The following is a 19865-nucleotide window of genomic DNA, read 5'->3' as shown; positions in this document are numbered from 1 at the left end:
AGAGAGCGGAGGACAGGAAGGCCTGGCATGCTATGGTCCATGGGGTCATGAAGAGTCGGACATGACTTAACGACTGAACAACAACAAGGGGACTCATCACACCACTGTTAAAAACAACTTATGTTCACAGGTGCAAGAATGTGCTGTTGTCAGAGATGTTGTGACAAAACAAGTCTGACTTGGAGCAAATTCCTGCATGGATGTAACATTATAACATTATTCCCACCTATCCTGGTGGCTCTGGTCAGCTCTCAGCAATTTATCTCTACACATGATCTGAAAAGCTAAAAAATGTTGCAGTCAATAGATTGCTTGACTGCATACTGCCATTGAGAACTAATTGCAGAAATTATAGGTTGAAAAAGAGCAGGGAGGAGAGTGGGGCCTTGGCCTCTGCCTTCAGTAACACTGAGCTGTTGGATTTGGAAAAAGGCCTTGAGACTCAAGATGACCCTTGAAAGAATGAGGAGGAAGGGAGTTCTCATTAAGGCAGCATTTCCATGTAAGGGGCATATAAGAGTCCAAGAGGGTTTAAACAAAGGATTCAAAGCCTCAGTAAAAGTTTAGGTATTATCTTCCAAATTAAAGGCACAGAAGTGTTAAAGTTCAATTGGTCTAGCCAACATTTGCTTGGGCTTCAAGTGCCTTAGGATTGGATGGCTTTCTATATAGTATCAAGAGACAGAGTCTGGATATAAAGACTGAACACTGCAACACCGTGGGCAATATCCACCTCCACTAGTTCCACTGCACTCTCAGGAGTGACCACTTGTTCCACGGGGCTTTCGTGCTTCCAAAAATTACCCAGGAAACAAGAAGAAATTTTGACAATTATAGATGGAATATTCTATATTTATGCACAATCATTTTTATTTCAAATCCTAACAGGTTCCTTTTCTGAGCGTTTGAGCCAAAGATGTATTTCAAATTTGTATCAGCAACATCACAGTTTTAAACGCAAGCTTGCATACAGCTGAAGAAATGTGTCAGTTCTGCCATGGCAGTAGCAAAGGTCTATATATATGTGTAACCTAAGATTTCTCCAGCCCCTGACAATATGCCTGTATTTTGTTAGTAAGCTCAGTTTAGTGAGAGACTTTGCAAGAGACCATTGAAAATGCAGGCATACAGAACTTAATAACCCCTCAGCCAAATATCCAAGGTTTCTGTCTCACTAAATATTTCACATGGGGTGATCAAAACATTTATTTATTTTTAAAGTGTATATGCTGCCCTTCAAGATAACTTCTCAAGGTGGCTTATACAATAAATAATACAAATACATAAACCAGAGAATAGGAACTGTCAGCAGTAAAATCAGCAACCATTTAAGAATTAAGCTTGAGAAAATATTTGCTACACTTTTGATGCCTAGGCCAAGGCAAACCTCCATAAGCTGGCACCACCACTGAGAAAGCCCTATCCCCAATCATCATCTGCCTCACTTCTGGTGACAGAAGCACATGATCAGGTTATCAGACAATTATCTCAGCACATGTACAGGCTGATAGGGAGGCAGGTATTCCTTCCGGTACCCTAGCTCCAAGCCATGCAGGGCTTTAAAAGATAAGCACCAGCACCCTGAATTGTGCTCAGAAACAGCAGGTGGGAAGGGAGAATTTAACTATTCCCCCCTCCTCACATAGTCCCAACCAAAATGGCACCCTACCCCTATCCTAGCACCCCATGGCTATTATTTCCATTTTTAAAATGTGCATATTATCTGTATTTATACAATTAGCATCAGTCTACTTTGGCCATTAGGTCAGCCTTGTAAAAAATTTATTATTATTATTATTATTATTATTATTATTATTATTATTATTTTCTAGGCTGCCTTTCAGGGCAGGACCCCTCCAAGGCAGCTTACAACAATAAAATAGACTGATAGAATTTAATAAAAACAATAAAGCCACACACACATTATCAGCAGAAGGCCAGAGTAAACAAGCAGGTTTTCAGAGCCTTCCTAAAAGCCTGAGATGTTGGCTCTTGACAGACCCTCAATGGAAACTCATTGTCAAAGGTTTGGGGCCATTGTGGAAAAGGCCCTCTTTTGTATACTTGCCCACTTAACTGCCCTCAAAGGTGGGCAAATGAAAAGGGCCTCTGCTGCAGGCTGGCATGGGTGAAGGCAGTCCTTCAAGTAATTTAGTCCCAAACTGTTAATGGCTTTAAAGATCAAAACCAGCACTTTAAATTGGGCTCAGAAACGCACTGGTAAAAAGTGCAGCTGGTACAGTATAGGCATTATGTGATCTGACTGCCTCACCCCCACCAGTACTGGGGCAGCCACGTTCTGCATCAGCTGAAGTTTCCGAGCCATCTTCAAAGGCAGCCCCACTTACAGCACATTACAGTAACCCGTACATCCTGTACAGTAGTCCATCCTGGACATTACCAGTGCATGGAAAATCAAGGCAAAGTTAATCTTCTCCAGATAGGGCTGCAGCTGGCATACCAGCTTAAGCTGGTAAAAGGCAGTCCTGGATACCGCAGCCACCTCAGCTTCCCTACTTAGTGCAGAGTCCAAGAGAACTCCCAGACTACACACTTGGTCTTTAGAGGGAGTGCAAGCCCATCTAAGACCACTTGTAACCTCCATCCAGAGTAGTTGGTCTTCTAACCCTTAGTACCTCCATCTCATCTGGATTAAGTCTCGGTTTGTTCACTCTTATCCACCCCAAAACAGCCTCCAGACACTGGTTCAAGAGTTCCAAAGCCTCCCTGGGATGAGTAGACAGAAATGAGAGGTTGAGCTGAATATCATCCGCATACTGATGAGACTTCAGCCGAAACCTCCAGATGACTTCCACTAGCGATTTCATGTAGATGTTAAAAAGCATAGGTGACAGGATGGAACCTTGTAGCACCCCACACACCACCTAGGCTGCTCCTCCAGCAGAGACCAGAACCATACTTCCTAAGACCAATCTAATACCTAATACTGTGCTTCCTAAGCCCAACCAAAATAAACGATCCAGAAGGATACCATGGTCAATTGTACTGAAATACACTGAGAGGTCCAGAAGCGCCAACAAGGTTGCACTCCCAGTGTCCATTCCCTGGTGTACTTCATCAACCAGGGCAACCAAGGCTATTTCCATCTCATAACCAGGTCTGAAACCTGATTGGAATGGATCTAAATAACCAGTATCATCCAACACCGCTTGAAGTTACAAGGACACCACACACTCCAGCACCTTGCCTAAGAATGGAAAATTTGATACAAGGAGGTAGCTATCCAAAATTGTACGATCTCCATTTGGTTTCTTCAACAATAGCCTCACCACTGCTTCTTTCAAAGCTTCAGGAACCTCACCATCCCTCAAGGAGGCAATGACTAACTCAGAGGTCCAGATATCCAGCCCAGCTCTGGCAGATTTCACAAGCCAGGATGGACAAAGATCTAAGGAGCAAATAGTAGGTCTTAGTCCTCCAAGCAGCTTGTCCACATCTTCAGGTTGAAAGATATCCATAATGTGACTAGATGGTGTGCTAGCCCCATCCATTTTAGACTCTGTCAAAACAATGGAACAGATATGAGTGATTTTATCTGCAAAATGTCCAGCAAATTGCTCACAGAGGACCTTTGAGGGTTCAAGCTGTTTTCTAGATGTTGAATGGGGTACAGCTACCCTTGAAAGACCAGGTCCGCAGCCTGGGGGTCATTTTGGACTCCCAGCTGTCCATGGAGGCTCAGGTGTCAGCTGTGAGCCGGACAGCACTGTACCAACTCCATCTGATACAGCGGCTGCACCCTTACCTTCCCGACCATCTGCTCCCATTAGTAGTACATGCCCTGGTCTCCTCTCATTTAGACTACTGTAATGCACTCTATGTGGGGTTACCCTTGAAGACGGTTCGGAAGATGCAGCTGGTGCAGAACGCGGCAGCTCGCCTGATTAAAGGAAGCTGCCGGCGAGATCACATCAACTCCAGTGCTGAGGGAGTTGCACTGGTTACCAGTTGTTTTCCAGGCCAAATTCAAGGTGTTGGTTTTGACCTTTAAAAGCCTATATGGTTCCAGCCCAGCCTATCTTAAGGAGTGCCTCCAGCAACACCAGACAGGCCGCTTACCAAGATCAGCCTTGGATGGCCTTCTCTCTGTCCCATCAGCCAGGACAGCTAAAATGGTGACGAGGGAGGGGGCCTTCTCTGTGGTGGCCCCCACTCTGTGGAACTCCCTCCCTAGGGAACTCCACCATGCCCCCTCTTTAATGAGCTTCCGCCACACATTAAAAACGTGGTTGTTCAGGCAGGCATTTGGGGTGGGTTAGGATATTTTTAGAAATATGTTTTTAATGTAGAATTTTATTGTTTTAAACTGTTTCCATTATTGTACATCGCCCAGAGTGGCTGGGTGACCACCTTGATGGGTGATTAATAAATTTAATAATAAATAAATAAATAAATCCTACACTCAAGAGGCCTTTAACCACCTGAAAAAGCTCCACCAGACGACACTGCGCAGATGCAATAGTGGTTTCTTCGCCATCATCACCACCAAAGAATAAGTTCATAAATGGATTCTTATCTGTGTTCAATCATTCATTATGAGTCTTCCACCGTTTGCACTCTAACAATTAACAGTTATTTCGTTGACCTCAGCTCCTCAGAATACCAAGGCAAATGACCTCAGCTCCTCAGAATGCCAAGGCAAATAATCCAGTTTTATGACTGGATCGAGGGTGTTCAGGAACGATCATATCAATATCCCAGGTCATCACCTCATTCAAAGTGGAGTCCAGGGACTTGGCAGAATCGCTGGCTAAGCCTGCAAGAAAATCCCTGAGAGACCTAAGAAATCCATCTGAATTCATCAGCCTCTGCGGGTGGACCTTCAGACTTGGTCCCCCACCCTTATAGAGGTTACAGGTAGCTGAAATAAGCCCACAAAAGGTACTAGCCTGCAACCTAACCTGCTGGGGGCTATGCTGGGTGTGGAGGAGGAACAGAGCATTTTATTCCTTTTCTGCCAGCCACCCTGCTCACTCACCTGAATGTAGCCAATGGCTACAAGGCAAGTGCTTAAATATAAGGCTGCAGCGAACTCATCCAGTAAAAAACAACCAAGCACAGCTCTGGACTCTTCCCTAGGCTGTACTACAGAATTACCTGCACCCACATTGAAATTGATATGAGCGATTTTATCTTGAAATGTTTAGCAAGGTAAACAGCATCATAAGGTGCCAAAGGTTGCTTCACCTGAATCATTCAGAAAATGTCTGCTGGACAGCATGCTGAGTATACATTTGTAGTGAAACACTATTTCTTCTTCACTGCTAACATTGTCACAGAGTAGGCTCAATAATGAATTCTTACTTGTGTTTGGTTGCATTCATACTTAGTTTTTGTCCCCACTTGACTTTCAGCTGTTTCCCTTCCTGCTTAAGATAAACTGGTAAACTAAGGAGCCAATCAGACTTTGCACATTCCTTGAATAATGTCAGGAACTAAAAGCATAATAGGATTGAGCACTGTTTTGCTTAAGCACCTGGACAGAGGGCAAAGTACCACTGATTTATCAAATTCTACCTGCTTTCATGAGGTATGCATTTGACCTCACAACTTAAGGAGTTCACTATAGTTATACAGCAAGAATTTGGCGGCCAGCCTCAAAATTCCACATCCAGAAAATATTAATTCTGACTCTACCAGCCAACAAATATGCCACACTGAAACTCAATATTATTTATAACACTAGAAGGGAGAAAAAATGCCCACATCTTGAAAGCAAAACATCTTAATTATCATCAGGTATGTGTGACTACCATCAAAAGGTTCGCAACTGTCCTGTTTCAGACATGAAGATATAACGGATAAGGCATCATGGCAATCCTTAGATTGAGATGTTGAGCAATAATGTAAAGCATCAGGAGGTTGGGAAGTCTCACAGAGAAGGATACACATAGCAGTTGGACCCCTTATTTGCCCAGTCTGAAATAGATGTGATTGCTTTGGTAGTACAGTACAATTTCCAATTACTCCTATGGAGATTACTCAGCTAAAAGCTTCACAGAGAAAAATAAAGTGTTTAATACGTGGGGTAAGCTCCAGTGTTGGCAGCCAATTAATGCAGTCCAGAATAAACTACATTCTAGATTAGACAAAGCCCATCACTGATCTATTCTAAACTAAGAGTAGAGCAATACCAGCCTTACAAGTTCACTGAAGTTATTAGCCTACAGAAGGGTGAGAGTTTTTTTGCTAGCCCACCTAACAGCACATACCTATGTTAGCTATTTATAACATAAAAAGAAACAAATAATTTCCCCCTACTTGATGGCAATGCTTACTTGTTACAGATGACCACACATTTACAAGCCTGAAGCACATCTTAGAAGCAAACATGGGCTAGAAGTTCCAGCTGTTGCCTCTCCATAATGTGTGTGCGTGTGGGGGGAGAGAATGATTTGTGGGGAGCAGCAGGAGATGGGAGTGGGGGTCGCTTTCCCCTGGCGCTTTCCCCGGGCACTTTCCCCAAAGCCAGGTCTGCGAGTGCCTGGTATTCCAGCTCCACATTAACTGCCAAAAAAGCTAGTGAAGCATTTTCTCCCAAGTGTTACCCTTAAGAAAAGATAAGAAATCTTTACTCCTAAAGATTCATGCATTGCAAAAGGCTAAAATGAAAGACTGCCTTTAAAAACAAGCAAAACCAAAATTACCATCATCACCATTGTAGAGCGGAGTGTTTGGCAGCTGCATTGCTGAGGTACACTATGACACATGGCCAAAATGGACAAACCCCTGCAATCTTTTCCAGACCCAAATCTGGGGGTTGGGGAAGGGAGGCACAGTATAAGGTCAGGCACAAGGAGAGGAGCAGTGTCCTCACAGCCACAAGTTTTGCTTGGCTACTAAGACAAGCAAAAACTTGTGGCCCCCTTGACACAGATATACTTACAAGAACTATGGTTGAGGACATGCCAGAGTTTTTTGACCAAACGGAAGTGTGCTGCAATCACTTCATACAACATGGAAGGAAAAATGTAATTGTAGCTCTACCATAATTTGTAAAAAAAAAACAAAAAACAACCTTCATATATATATATATATATATATATATTGCAGTATGGGGCAACTATAGTAGATATATTCAACTAATTAAATAGTTCGCATAAACAAAATTATTCAGTAGGGATGCTTGCTTACCCAAAGAGGCCACAAAGCAAACAGACCTTATGAAGTATTGCCCTATCCTCCAATCTAACTCAAATAGGCATTTCCTTAATGCAATGGCAACATATACCTAAGCTGTGTTAAGACAAAATTCTTCCCAAGGTCAGAGAGATTTAACACACACTGACAGCTAGCATCTCACTGATTATATTGGAAACTAACAGAGAGCAGATTTGCTAATAGGTTTATTCTTGCAGTTTTTTTAATTAGTTACATCTTGGCTGCAACAATGTTATTTTCTCAATAATATTTTCAATGTTATGGTTAGTGAACTTCACTTACTGGCACTCTCCACAAATTTCAAGAAGCAAGTTGGTGGTGAATATAAAAGTTATAGGAGAGTTTCAGGAATATCCTTTATGCTTACTTGTATAACTTTTTTTCCTTTAAAGTCTTGCCCAACCCCACCCTCATCAGGGATATCTCCTACCTTCTCATGAAATGAGCAAGCATTACCTAGATTTGTATATACTGAGTGACTTACCCAGAGTAGAAGAACAGTGTCAGAAACAGGCAAAAGACAGTGAAATCTAAGGACTTCTTTACATGTTAACTCTTTAGCAGGCATATGCTAGACCAGGGGTGCACAATGCATGGCTCCCCAAGGCCTCATATGCAGCTCCACACATAGTTATCCTTCTCTCTACTCCCTCTCCCAGCAATCTGTATACAGATTGCTCTTTCCCCACTACTGCTAGCAGTGAGGAAACAGCAGTCAATATCAGGATTGTGGGGTGTGTGCGCATGTGAAGCCCAAAACATCACATGTGGCCAACTGGACTGAAAAGGTTGTGCACCCATGTTTTGTACCTGATAGAATTGTAACATCAAGTAGCTGCAACATTTGCATTTTACTTTTAACATTTACAGAATTACAAGTTTGACTGCCCATGCACACTTTCCCCACACATTTCCGCACTAACTGTTCCTGTTCCCATTGCACCAAAAATACAAAGTTCTCTTCCCCCCGCCCCCGCCGCCCCACTACTCGTACATACTCTTTATTGTCCTAGATATATCTTAGCAGAAATGGGGGGAGGGGGGAAGCGAGAAATCAGAATGAAAATTTTGTAACTGTATTTTAAATATTTGCACTGCTGCTACGTTTTATTTTGGTTTTTATTTTATTTTATACTGTAGTTTTAAAATTTTATATTATATTTTATCATGTTGTATTTTATGGTTTTAATTGTTGTGAACTGCCCAGAGAGCTCCAGCTATTGGGCACTATAGAAATGGAGTAAGTTAACACAGTGGTTTCCTTTCTCCTCCACTATCCATCTAGGATACTTGTTCACCAAGAGTCTCACACAGCTATCCCAAGTTTGTTCTATGCTTCCTCCCTGTCCTACATTCTCTCACACACACACTTTCGAAGGCTGTCCAGACATTTTAGGACTACTCCATACTGCTGAAGGAAACATTTAATTATTAACGCTGCTATACCAACCCATATTGAAACATATCTCAATATAGTATGTATGAAGTTCTAGGATACATAACTTACTAGATTAATTCTTCTGCCAAACAGTTATTTGACAAAACACAAGCTTCTTCAAATGTTGTGGTTTAATCTATACATAACCGAGGTCCATGAACATAGGCCCACTAAAAGTAACTTTAATCTACTTTTTTCAAGCGCAAATGCCAACGTGCCTTTTAGAAATAGTAAGTTATTCAGATTTATCCACACATCATTCCAGCTGACAGCAAAGGCTTAACTGCCTGCTCAGACTTGCTGCCCACCCACCTCCTGGTAGCATCCCAGGGATCAAACTGACAGCAGGAATAGACCAGCATATGCAGCCTTCATAGAGCAGCCCAGTGTTAAAGATGGCTGCATATGTAGCTCTAGCCCCACGGCAGTGGAAGCCATTGTAACTTGTCTTAAATGGCCATACAAGTGATAAGTTACAGAACCAGCTTCAAAGTTAAAACTATTTATAGTTCATAGAAATCCTGAAATCTGGACTCAGTGGAGCTCGTCTGAACATCACAGACTGGTGATATGCTCAGTTCTTGTGGAAATCAGGTTGAGAAGAAAAAAGACTGGAGTAGGGAAGGGGGAAACTGTCTGCATCACAATGCTTTTGCCACTGCCAGCTCTAGCATCTAAATGAGCAAGGGCAATTAATCTTCCATCATCTCTTCAACTCTATTCAATGTGCTTAAGGTCTCCCCACACATGACAGAGGAGTCAATTGACAAGAGAGTCCTAAAAGAAAGAAATGAGACTGCAAGAAAGGAAACCCACTAGACCATCCCCAACCTGGTGCCCTCCAGAAGTTTTGGACTACAACTCCCAGCATCCCTGACCATTGGCCAGGCTGGCTGGGGCAGATAGGAGTGAAGTCCAAAACATCTGAAGAGTACCAGGTGTGGAAGACAGAGGAGAAACTTCTACTAGCAGGCTCTACTCTAAACAAAAGCTGTTTTTCTTTCAGTTGTTTTTAGTCATTAGCAGTTCCTTAGGAGTATGTCTAATGTAAAGGTTACACCCCCTCTTCATTTCCCCCCATCATACCCATTACTTCTATTCTCAAGCTTAATTGGTTGGAAAACATTTCTGATTGCTAACATTTCATTACTACCATCCGCCTGGTCACGTGTAACTGTTCTTGCTGCTCTCACATATTACCTTAGAGCTCTCTTTATCCCCAATCTCTCTGAAAGCTATTGAAATCACATTCCAAACACCCTCTATATTCCCCACTTACTGTTGCTTGACTTCAGATCCCGATGGATAATAGGAACAATTGCTTCATCATGCAGGTAATTCATTCCTCCAGCAATCTGGACAGCCCAGTTCACAAGTATGTCTGGTGGTATCCTTTTACCAGACAGCACCCTATTTAGTGACCCTCCACGGGCAAACTCCATGATTAAGCAAAGGTTAGGTTCCTTTAGACATACACCTTTAAGGGCAATTATGTTGGGATGTTTTAGCATAGCAAAGAGCTTGGCTTCTTGATGGACATTCTCAATAGCCTCACTGATGTCTTCATCTGGATCATAGCGAGCTGCCTTGACAGCAACTTCCTCTCCAAGCCAAATCGCACGGTAGACCTTTCCAAAGCCTCCTATGCCAATGATTTCCTCCAGAACCAGCTCGGAGAAGTCAATCTCTAGCACTAGAAATAGAAAAATCAAGATATCTAAGTTCTGACAAGATTACCTATTCACGATATTTCTGACAAGATTACATATTCACGATAGCTTCATTCCTTGCCTAAAATAATCCAACCATGACATTTTAATTTAACAGATTAGCCTCATACTTACCCAGTAAAAATGTATGGGTCAGCTCATTCCTGTAGCCTTACCACTATCAGCATTTCTCAGGAAAAACTAGTAGTATCATGACAGCGTCTTACATTTGTATACAATTCTGCTGCAAGCAACAACAATTTTATTCATTGATTTAGTCTTATTTACAGGCTGCACTATAGCAAAAGTACTCTGGGCAGTTTACAGGACGAGAAAAATATAAAATAAACAAAGCATAAACAAACGTTTCACACAAAAATACTGATAAAGAGATGCAACATGGTTCACAAGTAAAGCTTATCTCATCTAGCTATACCTGCGGTTATAAAAAACTAAAAAACAAAAAGCATGTTAGCTCTTTGCTTGCTCTCACCATGTGGTTATTTCTGTCAGCATCATCAATTGTGCTAACTCAGATTAACATGACACCAGGTCTGTATAGACATGTGAAGGCCTAGAAAAAAACCAGAAAAATTCCGGGAAAAAAATGTTTTCTCCCTGCTTTTTTCCAAGGACCTTTTTTTCCCTGAAAAATTGAAAAAAATAAACAGCTTTGGATTATGAAATCTTGTCTTTCAGAATTTAAGATGAGATGTTTATATATTGTTATCCAGACTTAACTCCCAGTAAATGATTTCTAAAAACTATGTAATAAGTCTTTTATAGAAAGACTAGAGATGTAAAATGTCTGGAAATAATGAAGCCATGAGGGAAAATGTTTTTTTAATTCTCTCTGTAAGATGCCCAGCATAGTTGTTTCTTCCATTCCTTATTAAAAGTATTGATCTAATGTATCTTTTACTGATAGACATTTAGGGATGCTCCAAGTCATGCTCAGTTTTCCCAACATGTGAGTAGAGTCACTATATCATAATATGGAACAAAATGCACATTCTTGACAGTCTGGGGTTGTTTTTTCTACACAGTCCTGTGTTTGGGGGCTTGTTCAAGGTTAGATGCTGTAGCAGTCAATTAAAATAATTCTAATCTAAAACCCACATGTGAAAAAACACTGTAGATGTGATGGAACAGTGTGTGGGTTATCCCACCTGTGAGATTTTTTAAAGTTAACCTTGAGGCTTGGGTATATAGAACTCACTGCCCCTGTTTTTAATAAAGTTCTCATAAACCTCACCACTAGGAAATGCTGCCTTAGCTAGAAGACCTTTAAACTGCTGCCACTAGAATAAACCCTCTCTACCTAAAAGCAACTCAGTAGCCTGCTTCCTCTGGCATATGCATGGAACTGAAACCACTGGAGACAATCTTTCAAAATGAGTAAAAAAAAAAAAAAAGATGTTCATTAACGGGAATTATTTATAAAAGTGAATAAAATGTCACTCCTCAAATAATTGGTTGAGATTGCTTAAACGTTTATTCAGAGAATAATTACAGATTTACTAACTGAATTTACTTTTAAAGTATTTTAAATATGATAATTGTATGCTCAAACCCAGTTATACATAATATAACTTTAGGAATGTAAAGGATGCTTTATGTTGCTAAATGCAACCTTCCCCAACCTGGTGTCCTTCTACAATGACCAACACTGTAGGAGGACTATATTGTACTTTTAGACTACAATGCCAAGCTTTCCTGACCATTGGCCATGTTGCCTGAGGCTGATGGGAGCTGAAGCCCAAAATATCTGGAGGGCACTAGGTTGGGAAAGGCTTTCCTAAAGCACCAAAGTGACTTGTAAAGAGTACTAAATAAATAAATAAATAAATAAATATCATTTTTCCATTTCCCCTCAAATTTCCATTTTTTTCCAGGAAAAAAAGTGTTTTTTCATGGCTTCAAAATTTCTAGAAACTTTGTATCTCTAGGCCTGTAGCTGGGGGAGGGGGGTGACCAGCCCCCACCCCTAAATTTTCTCTGCCCCTACTAATTTTGTTTTACAAAGGAGTAATTAAAAAACAGTTCCCAATATTGTCTTTAAAAGGCCTGCAGACTAGATGAACTGCCCCCCTACTTTTTTGGCGTACCCACCCCAGAAATGTTAGACTGACTACAGGCCGGCATGATACTGTCCCCGATTTAAATTACAAAAAAAGCTTTATAAATGTGGAAATCTCATTTGCTGCCGTTTTAATACAAGCAGACCTATAAAAACGAACAGCTGCCAGCAGACTATTCCAACTTGCTCTAAACAGACATAACATTTTAAACTTTTCCTTTAACTGGCCAAATGCCACACGCAGTCTCTTGGAATCTCAAGCTATATCTGAATGCACTCCAAGGCTGCAACATGATATAGCACATATACTGCAAGAAATGGACAGAACTATGACTAGTTTTGCTGAGAAACTCCTAGGCAAAGGCAGCAACACTACAAACTTTGTAGTATAAGTATAAAGTATAAGTATAAAGTTTATACTTTAACTCACCCTATTGACCAAGGCTAGGTACATTTTAGAGCTATAACTGCACGTGCCATGGTTACCTCCAGGTCAGTGGTGCAGCTAGGGCTGGACCTTGGGACCAAAGTCCAGACCCTGCAAAAAAAAGATGTTCATTAACGGGAATTATTTATAAAAGTGAATAAAATGTCACTCCTCAAATAATTGGTTGAGATTGCTTAAACGTTTATTCAGAGAATAATTACAGATTTACTAACTTAATTTACTTTTAAAGTATTTTACATATGATAATTGTATGCTCAAACCCAGTTATACATAATATAACTTTAGGAATGTAAAGGATGCTTTATGTTGCTAAATGCAACCTTCCCCAACCTGGTGTCCTTCTACAATGACCAACACTGTAGGAGGAATGTACAATGACCAACACTGCCCCTGCAAATGACCACCCAGAGAGTGACAGGTGATGGGGCAGCAGCAAACAGGCCCAGCATCAGCACCTGGGCCAGCTTGGGCATGCTAAGACCCACTGGGGCTGATTTGGGATTCTTATGTGGGTTTCTGGAGGCCAAGTGTTCTCGCTATTTCGATAGCTTAATTAATGGTTTCTTGTTAGGACTGAATACTATTACCAAGGGCACCTCAGTGGGTTTACTCTTCAATGCCCATTAAGTAAAAAAGGGCAACAAAAATGATCAAGAGGCTGGAGCAACTCCCCTATGAGGGAAGGTTACAATGGAATTGTTTAGCTTGGAAAAAAGGCAAGTAAGGGGAGGCATGACAAGAGATGTACAAAATCATGCATGGTGTGGAGAATGTGGATAGGGAGACATTTTTCTCCCTCTCATGTAATTCTAGAACCCGGGGTCATCCCATGAAACTGATTGGTGGGAGATTCAGGACAGATAAAAGGTAGTACTTCTCCACACAGCCATAGTTAAACTATGAAATTTGCTACCACGAGATGTAGTGATGGCCACTAATTTGTTTGGCTTTAAAAGGGGGTTAGACAAATTCCTAGAGGAAAAGGCTATCAATGGCTACCAGTCCTGATGGCTATGTGCTACCTCCAGTACCAGAGGCAGTAAGCTTATGTACACTAGTTGCTGTGGAACATGGGCAGGAGGGTGCTCTTGCACTTATGTCCTGCTTGTTGGTTCCTGGTCAACAGCTGCTTGGCCACTGTGTGAACAGAATGCTGGACTAGATGGACCATTGGTCCGTTCCAGCATGCGTCATCTTATGTTCTTATCTAGCTGCACCACTGTTCCAGGTTAGACTACTGTAATGCACTCTATGTAGTACTGCCTTTGAAAAGTGCCTGGAAACTGCTGTTATGCAACATATGCCAGCCAAGGTGCTAATGGGAGGATGGTCATATTACACTACTGTTATAGCGAATGCATTAGCTCCCCAATTGTTTCTAACCTCAATTCATGGTGTTGGTTCTTACCTCTAAAGCCCTAACATTCAGGGCCTGGATGTCTGAAGGATTATCTCCCTTGGCATGAACCAAACCATATGCTGAACTCACCTGGAGAAGAAGACTTTCAACATGATGCTCTACCATGTAAGATGTGGAGGATAGGGATACATGATCAGGTCTTCTTGCCATTAGCACTCAGATTATAGAATTCACTACCCAGAGAGGTCTAATTCTCAACCTCCTTGAATGTGTTCAAACAGAAGGTTAAAACAGTTTTGTCTGAACGCACATTTAGTGGCACTGCGTGATGTTTTCCTATTGCTCTGCTGCTTCTGTTTTTCACACTGATGGTGTGTGATTTATTAAAATTTATTATAGGTATTTTTAAGACCACCGTTCAACAATTTCATCAGAGCAGTTTATAGTGAAAACATATCCTTGATTTCAGTGGGACTCTCATGAACAAATAAATACTAAATCAGGAAAATTCTGCTCAGCTGATGCTCTGAAATAATTCAAACAAAGCCCTACAGCAGATACTGTTAAACCCCACAGCCCCAGTAGCTCTTAAAGAAGAAGCACTAGCAGCATAACAGGATGAAAGGTATAAAAACCTATACAGAAACTGCAACATGACCAGTAGTCTTCTCTTTTAGGTAGATGGTTAATGATACTAAAGGAAGTCCATTAAGAGTCCATCTTATCAAGAGCCATCTCAATTGAAATCTCACTGAACAGACACAAAAAGCAGTATCCTGAACTCTTAAGTGCAAGAGTCACACAGGAACTTTGTGTTGAAAGGAAAACAGTAAATTGTGTAGCAGTATCAGGAAATGCTCTTGCAGTTTACATAAATCTCTTCATATACCTCTGTACTAGGGAAAAGGAAGTTTGAGTGTGTCATAATAAGACAAGAGAGCAGAAATTATATATCTGAAGTTCTTACTTAGAAAGGCTGACATAATTTGATTAAGTCCTTTGCTAAGTGATTTCAAGAGAACCTGAAAGTTCTATTAAAATGTACTGCTTTGATGTAACATACCATAAGGTAGAAGTAGGCAACTTGGTACCCTCCAGATGTTTTGGACTACAATTCCGATAATCTGACCATTAGCCATGCTGTCTTGGGCTTATGTAAGTTGTAATTCAAAACATCTGGGGGGCACCAGGTTGCCTGCCCCTGCCATAATGCAGGGGCAGGCAAAAAATTCCTTAAATGTCTTCTTGATAACAGTGGGAAGCTAAGGTTCTGAACCAAAGGGTGCTGAATGGACAGCTCCTTTGGTGATGCATTTCCAGAAGGGTTGCAAACAAGCAGCTGAACTGTATTTTCTCAACATACAAATTTACAGAAGGTCTGAACCTTAATCTTTTTGTATACTGAAAAGCCCTCTAGTCACTGGTGGATGATTTATGTAGGAAAAACAACAGCAACGTTTCCTCAGAAGGAAAAACATAAAAATTTATTCATACACCAAAAACCACGGACATTCAAAGTTGGCAGTCCTGCTTTAACTTTCATAACCAGTGAAAATGTTCTATGGTTATAGAAACCTGTATTAATTTACAGTTGAATGTAAATTAATGTAATGTAAACTTGTGCACCCATATTACCTGTGATCTTTCTGAACCCAATCTTTGTTGTTTCCCTAAAACCACATCAATACAGCTGCTCTCACAGCTATATAATACCCAAGTTATGCTGAAGGCTATGCTGGGAATGTACATTCATAATGGAATAAGTGGGAAAGACCAGTCAATGCAGTTTCATACACATCCAGTCTAAAAACTAGCTTCATCCCCAGCCTTTTTTGGATTTCTTTGCTTTAGTATGGTCTCAAAGTTTGGTAAGTCAATTTGTTTTCCTTCCAATTAATATATTACTCAGGTACAGATTTAAACACCTTGACCTTTCCTGCCTCAAATGCAGCCAGGTAGGGTCTGGAAACCAAGCATGTTTATTTCAGTAAGGTTTGAGGGGGTACTTTCTGTAGCACAAAGAACAGCACACATTATCATCATCATCAAGGTTATGTTGCACCAGATATATAGAAAAGTAAGTGGTTTATATCTAGCGTAAAGCAATAAGTAATTTATGGCACAATCCTATGCATGCTGAGACAGTAAAATGTCCTACAAAACAGGCATTCTAGGTTTGTAACTTAACTTTCACCAGGGACAAATAGTAATTACATGCAAGCAACTACCCAAGTGATAAACTGAGCCAAGCTCTCTTGCCTCTAGTGGAAAAATCAGGCTCAATTTTTATCAGGTGAGCACTGAACTGGCTGCATGCACAACTCAAGAGATCGGACTTGTCCCATCAGGTAAGGCTGCATGTGTGACTCTGTTCTCTAGAAACTGCTAGCCCTTTAAGACAGAACAAAAAGTCTCATGTGCAAAATGACATAGTGATAGCAATGACTATGCTAATACTAGTTGCCTGGGTTTCCTGGTCCAAAGGCAACAATAATGATGAATCTATCCACGCCCCTTCCCACAGAAGGTGGAGAAAAGCTAGAAGATAAGCAAAGAACTTTGCTTGTTGATGCTTTCTTCAGAACAAGGAGCATCACAAGTCCAAATGAAGACAGCAATGGTGGCAACTGCTATAGCTTCCCCTTTCAGATTCTTCTCTGCTTTCCTTTTTGTATGTGTGTGGTGGTGGTCGTACATTTAATTTGCTTTCCTACATATCTGTATACACCCTTTCTCATACAAGCATTTAAAGTCTAAAAATCTGATCCAGCAAACTGGGGGTTATACCCCAAGAAAGAAAGAACACTAACAGTTCCTTGCAAATATCTTCATTTGGGAAATACAATACAAGAATATTCCAGATAATAATTGCATACAAAAAAATAAAAGCCACAATCCTCTAGTGAATTTCAAATGCTGACATTACACACTTCAGTTTCTTGGCATCTGCTTGGGTACAAGGAGAGTACCACAGCAGCATGATGGAAGACATCCTCTGAACAAGAAGTCCAGATTAAGAGAACAGAGGCCCATAGCCCAAGATCCCAAGCAGAGTGAGCAATGGGTTTGATTTTGGACTCATATGCAGAGATAGTAAGACCACCAGAAAAAGGGGAGGAAGTCTACAAGCCTCTGATAGTTACAGACATGTCAGAAGACACAGGAAGTCACAATGCATTTGCATCTTCCTAATAAGAATCAATGCAATTTACTCAAGAATCCACCACAATAGGTTTTCTATGTCTTTTAGCTATTCCTAGCATTGAAATTTAGGTTATCCATGCTTTAACTTCTTACGAACAAGTTTCCTTTGTTATCATATATAAAAAGCCAACAAGAGAAGGTGGGGACTGAGTCAGCCTTCAACTATTTTGAAAATGAAAAAAAAAATTAAAGACACAAATCACTTCAGACTTAAAAGAATTGGGCACTGACAAAGAAGAAAGAACAGTCAGCTGAACAGGTAGGTCCAACGCAACTACTGATTTCCATTAAGTGACAAGACAATTTCTTGATTCCAAGAACAAAAAGGCAAAGCACTCACACAGTACATACACTATTCAGCAGCATAGCCACCAGTTTGCAGTGCTGTAATCCATCACCAAGCGGATACAGTGGAATGTCATTAGACTGAATAACATTCATCTGACCTGAAGCAGCCTGGCATTTAATTAGCTTACCGAGAAACCCAGAGGAGAAAAGGTGGGAGGGCAGAATGTACAGCTCTTCCCAAGCTCTTCACTGCTGCTGAGATCAAAAGGGAGACACAGAAAAAACAGCGAGAGGATAAACATAGCCAAGCCCCCAGGGCCACACCCCTTCCTTTGCTTCCTCTGCAAGCATCAGACCGTCTTCCGTAGGACATAGGCAAGATCACGTCCTTGCAGTCTCACTACGCCAGGAAAACTGCCATCTCTAGGGAAAAGTTTCCACAATCAAGTGGGTTAAAATCCTACTTAATCAAAAGCATGGAGCCCATACACATGGTCAAACTACCCCAGGGCGAGCTGCCTCAGCACAGGGCAGCTTGCTCCTCCACCTTACCGTGCCAAGCAGCGAGAAGAGCTCTTACGCGTGGTTGAATGATCGTCTGTATGGGCTCATGCGTCAGAAAAAACGGGGAAGTCCAACCTCTCGCAAGAAGCAGCGGACCAAGGGCTTTAAGGCATACGAAGTCACCCCGGCTCTGCGCGGTGGGCTTCTCCTCGAGCTGCCAACCCAACCGCCCCGTCCCCGCCCGCTCTTACACTGTATGACCGGGGTCTGCGGGTAGTGCGACCGGAGCTCCGCGGCGGCCCCGCCGCCGCCGCCGCCGCTGGTCACATAGTTGCTGGGGAAGATGCCGACGCGCTGGTCGATCTGGCCCGTCCACCAGCCTTCGTCACCCGACACCTGGGAGTCCTGCGAGAGCACCTGCACCACGTCGCCCGGGCGCAGGCTCAGCTCGTCCTCGCCGCACGCCTCGTACTCGAAGACGGCCGTCCAGAGGCCGCTCCCGCCGCCGCCGCCGGAGGCCGCGGCCGCTCCCGCGCTTCCCCAGCCAGGGCCGCCCGCCGCCCGCTCCTCGCCATCCTCGCCCTCTCCCGGCGGCGGCGGCGGCGGGGGGCGGCGCGGGCTGCGCGCTGCGAAAGGCTCCATGGGGGGAGAGGAGAAAGGAGCGGCCCCTCCGCACGGGGGGAGGCCCTGCCCGCGGGAGGAGCCGCCGCCTGGGGCTCATGCGGCTGCCGGCGCCAGGTACGCCCCTGCGGGGGCGCCGAGGCCGCGAGCGGGACAGCGCCGCGGCCCGTCACGGGGCGGCGGCGGCGACGACACCCAGCGGCTCCGCCACAGCCGCCGCCCGCTCCGCCGCCGCCGCCGCCGCAGGCTGAAGCACCAGCCGCGCATCCTGAGCCACCTGACTGACCGGCAAGCTGAGCGGAGGAGGAGCCGCCGCCGCGAAGCGCCGCCCCCCCGGCCAGATCTTTGTTCCCGTTCGCAGTCGCGGCAGTCCTTCACGCTCTCCTTTACCTGATTGAAGAGCCACGGCCCCTTGGCCACCACCCCCTCCTCGGACAGTCTCCGCCCCGACGCGCGCTCGGGGGCTTCGCACGCGCTCCGGGCGGCCCTCCCTATTGGCCCGCTACGGCCGGTCGGCGGCCTTTCAGTGGCTAGAGCTGCACGTCAGTGCGAGTGCGGAGACTAGCGCTTGGCTAGAAAGGAAGGTGGCCCTTTCCTTCAGCACCGCCTCGCCTGCCAGGGAATGGGGCGGCTCTGGGAGAGGGAGATCTTAATTGCTATTGGGCGGATAACTGAGAAGACGGCTTCTTTATTTACCATTGGCTGACTGCGGGATCGCTGTTGTCCAATGACAAGGCTGTACTGTGTCCGGCAGTCCCGTGTGCACCTGCTAGAAAAGACGCTCGCTCTGACTTTTATTATTTCTCTCAGGCGGGCACGTGAGATCGGCAAGCAGTCAGGGAGGGGCCGTGGCTCAGCCGGTAGGGCGCACGCTTTGCAAGCGGAAGGTCCGAGGTTCAATCCCCGGTATCTCCATGTAGGATTAGGAAAGACTCCTGCCTGAAATTCTGCCAATCGGTGGAGATAAGACTGGGCTAATTGGCCACCTAATGCGAAGAGAAAAGTCACTGGAAAAGACCCTGATGCTGGGA

General features: G+C 43.3%; 1 protein-coding gene across 2 annotated transcripts in view; it reads right to left on the bottom strand.

The window, feature by feature from the left end:
* MAP3K9 (mitogen-activated protein kinase kinase kinase 9) overlaps positions 1-19098 on the bottom strand; it is a 73151-nt gene extending 54053 nt beyond the window's left edge. For both annotated transcript variants that reach the window (XM_084847726.1, XM_084847732.1), the window contains exons 1-2: positions 18465-19098; positions 9900-10313 (exon numbers count right to left, since the gene is read on the bottom strand). In XM_084847726.1, coding sequence (XP_084703852.1) covers positions 9900-10313; positions 18465-18855 — 805 coding nt within the window. In that variant the 5' untranslated portion in view covers positions 18856-19098. The remainder of the gene's footprint in view (positions 1-9899; positions 10314-18464) is intronic.
* Positions 19099-19865: the final 767 nt, after the last annotated feature.

This window comes from Heloderma suspectum, chromosome 1, assembly GCF_057233095.1.
Source record: "Heloderma suspectum isolate Gila_16-S chromosome 1, 16-S_ref, whole genome shotgun sequence".
Taxonomy (NCBI): Eukaryota; Metazoa; Chordata; class Lepidosauria; order Squamata; family Helodermatidae; genus Heloderma; species Heloderma suspectum.
The sequence above is the reverse complement of the archived record's forward strand: the minus strand, read 5'-3'. Positions and strand labels throughout refer to the sequence as shown.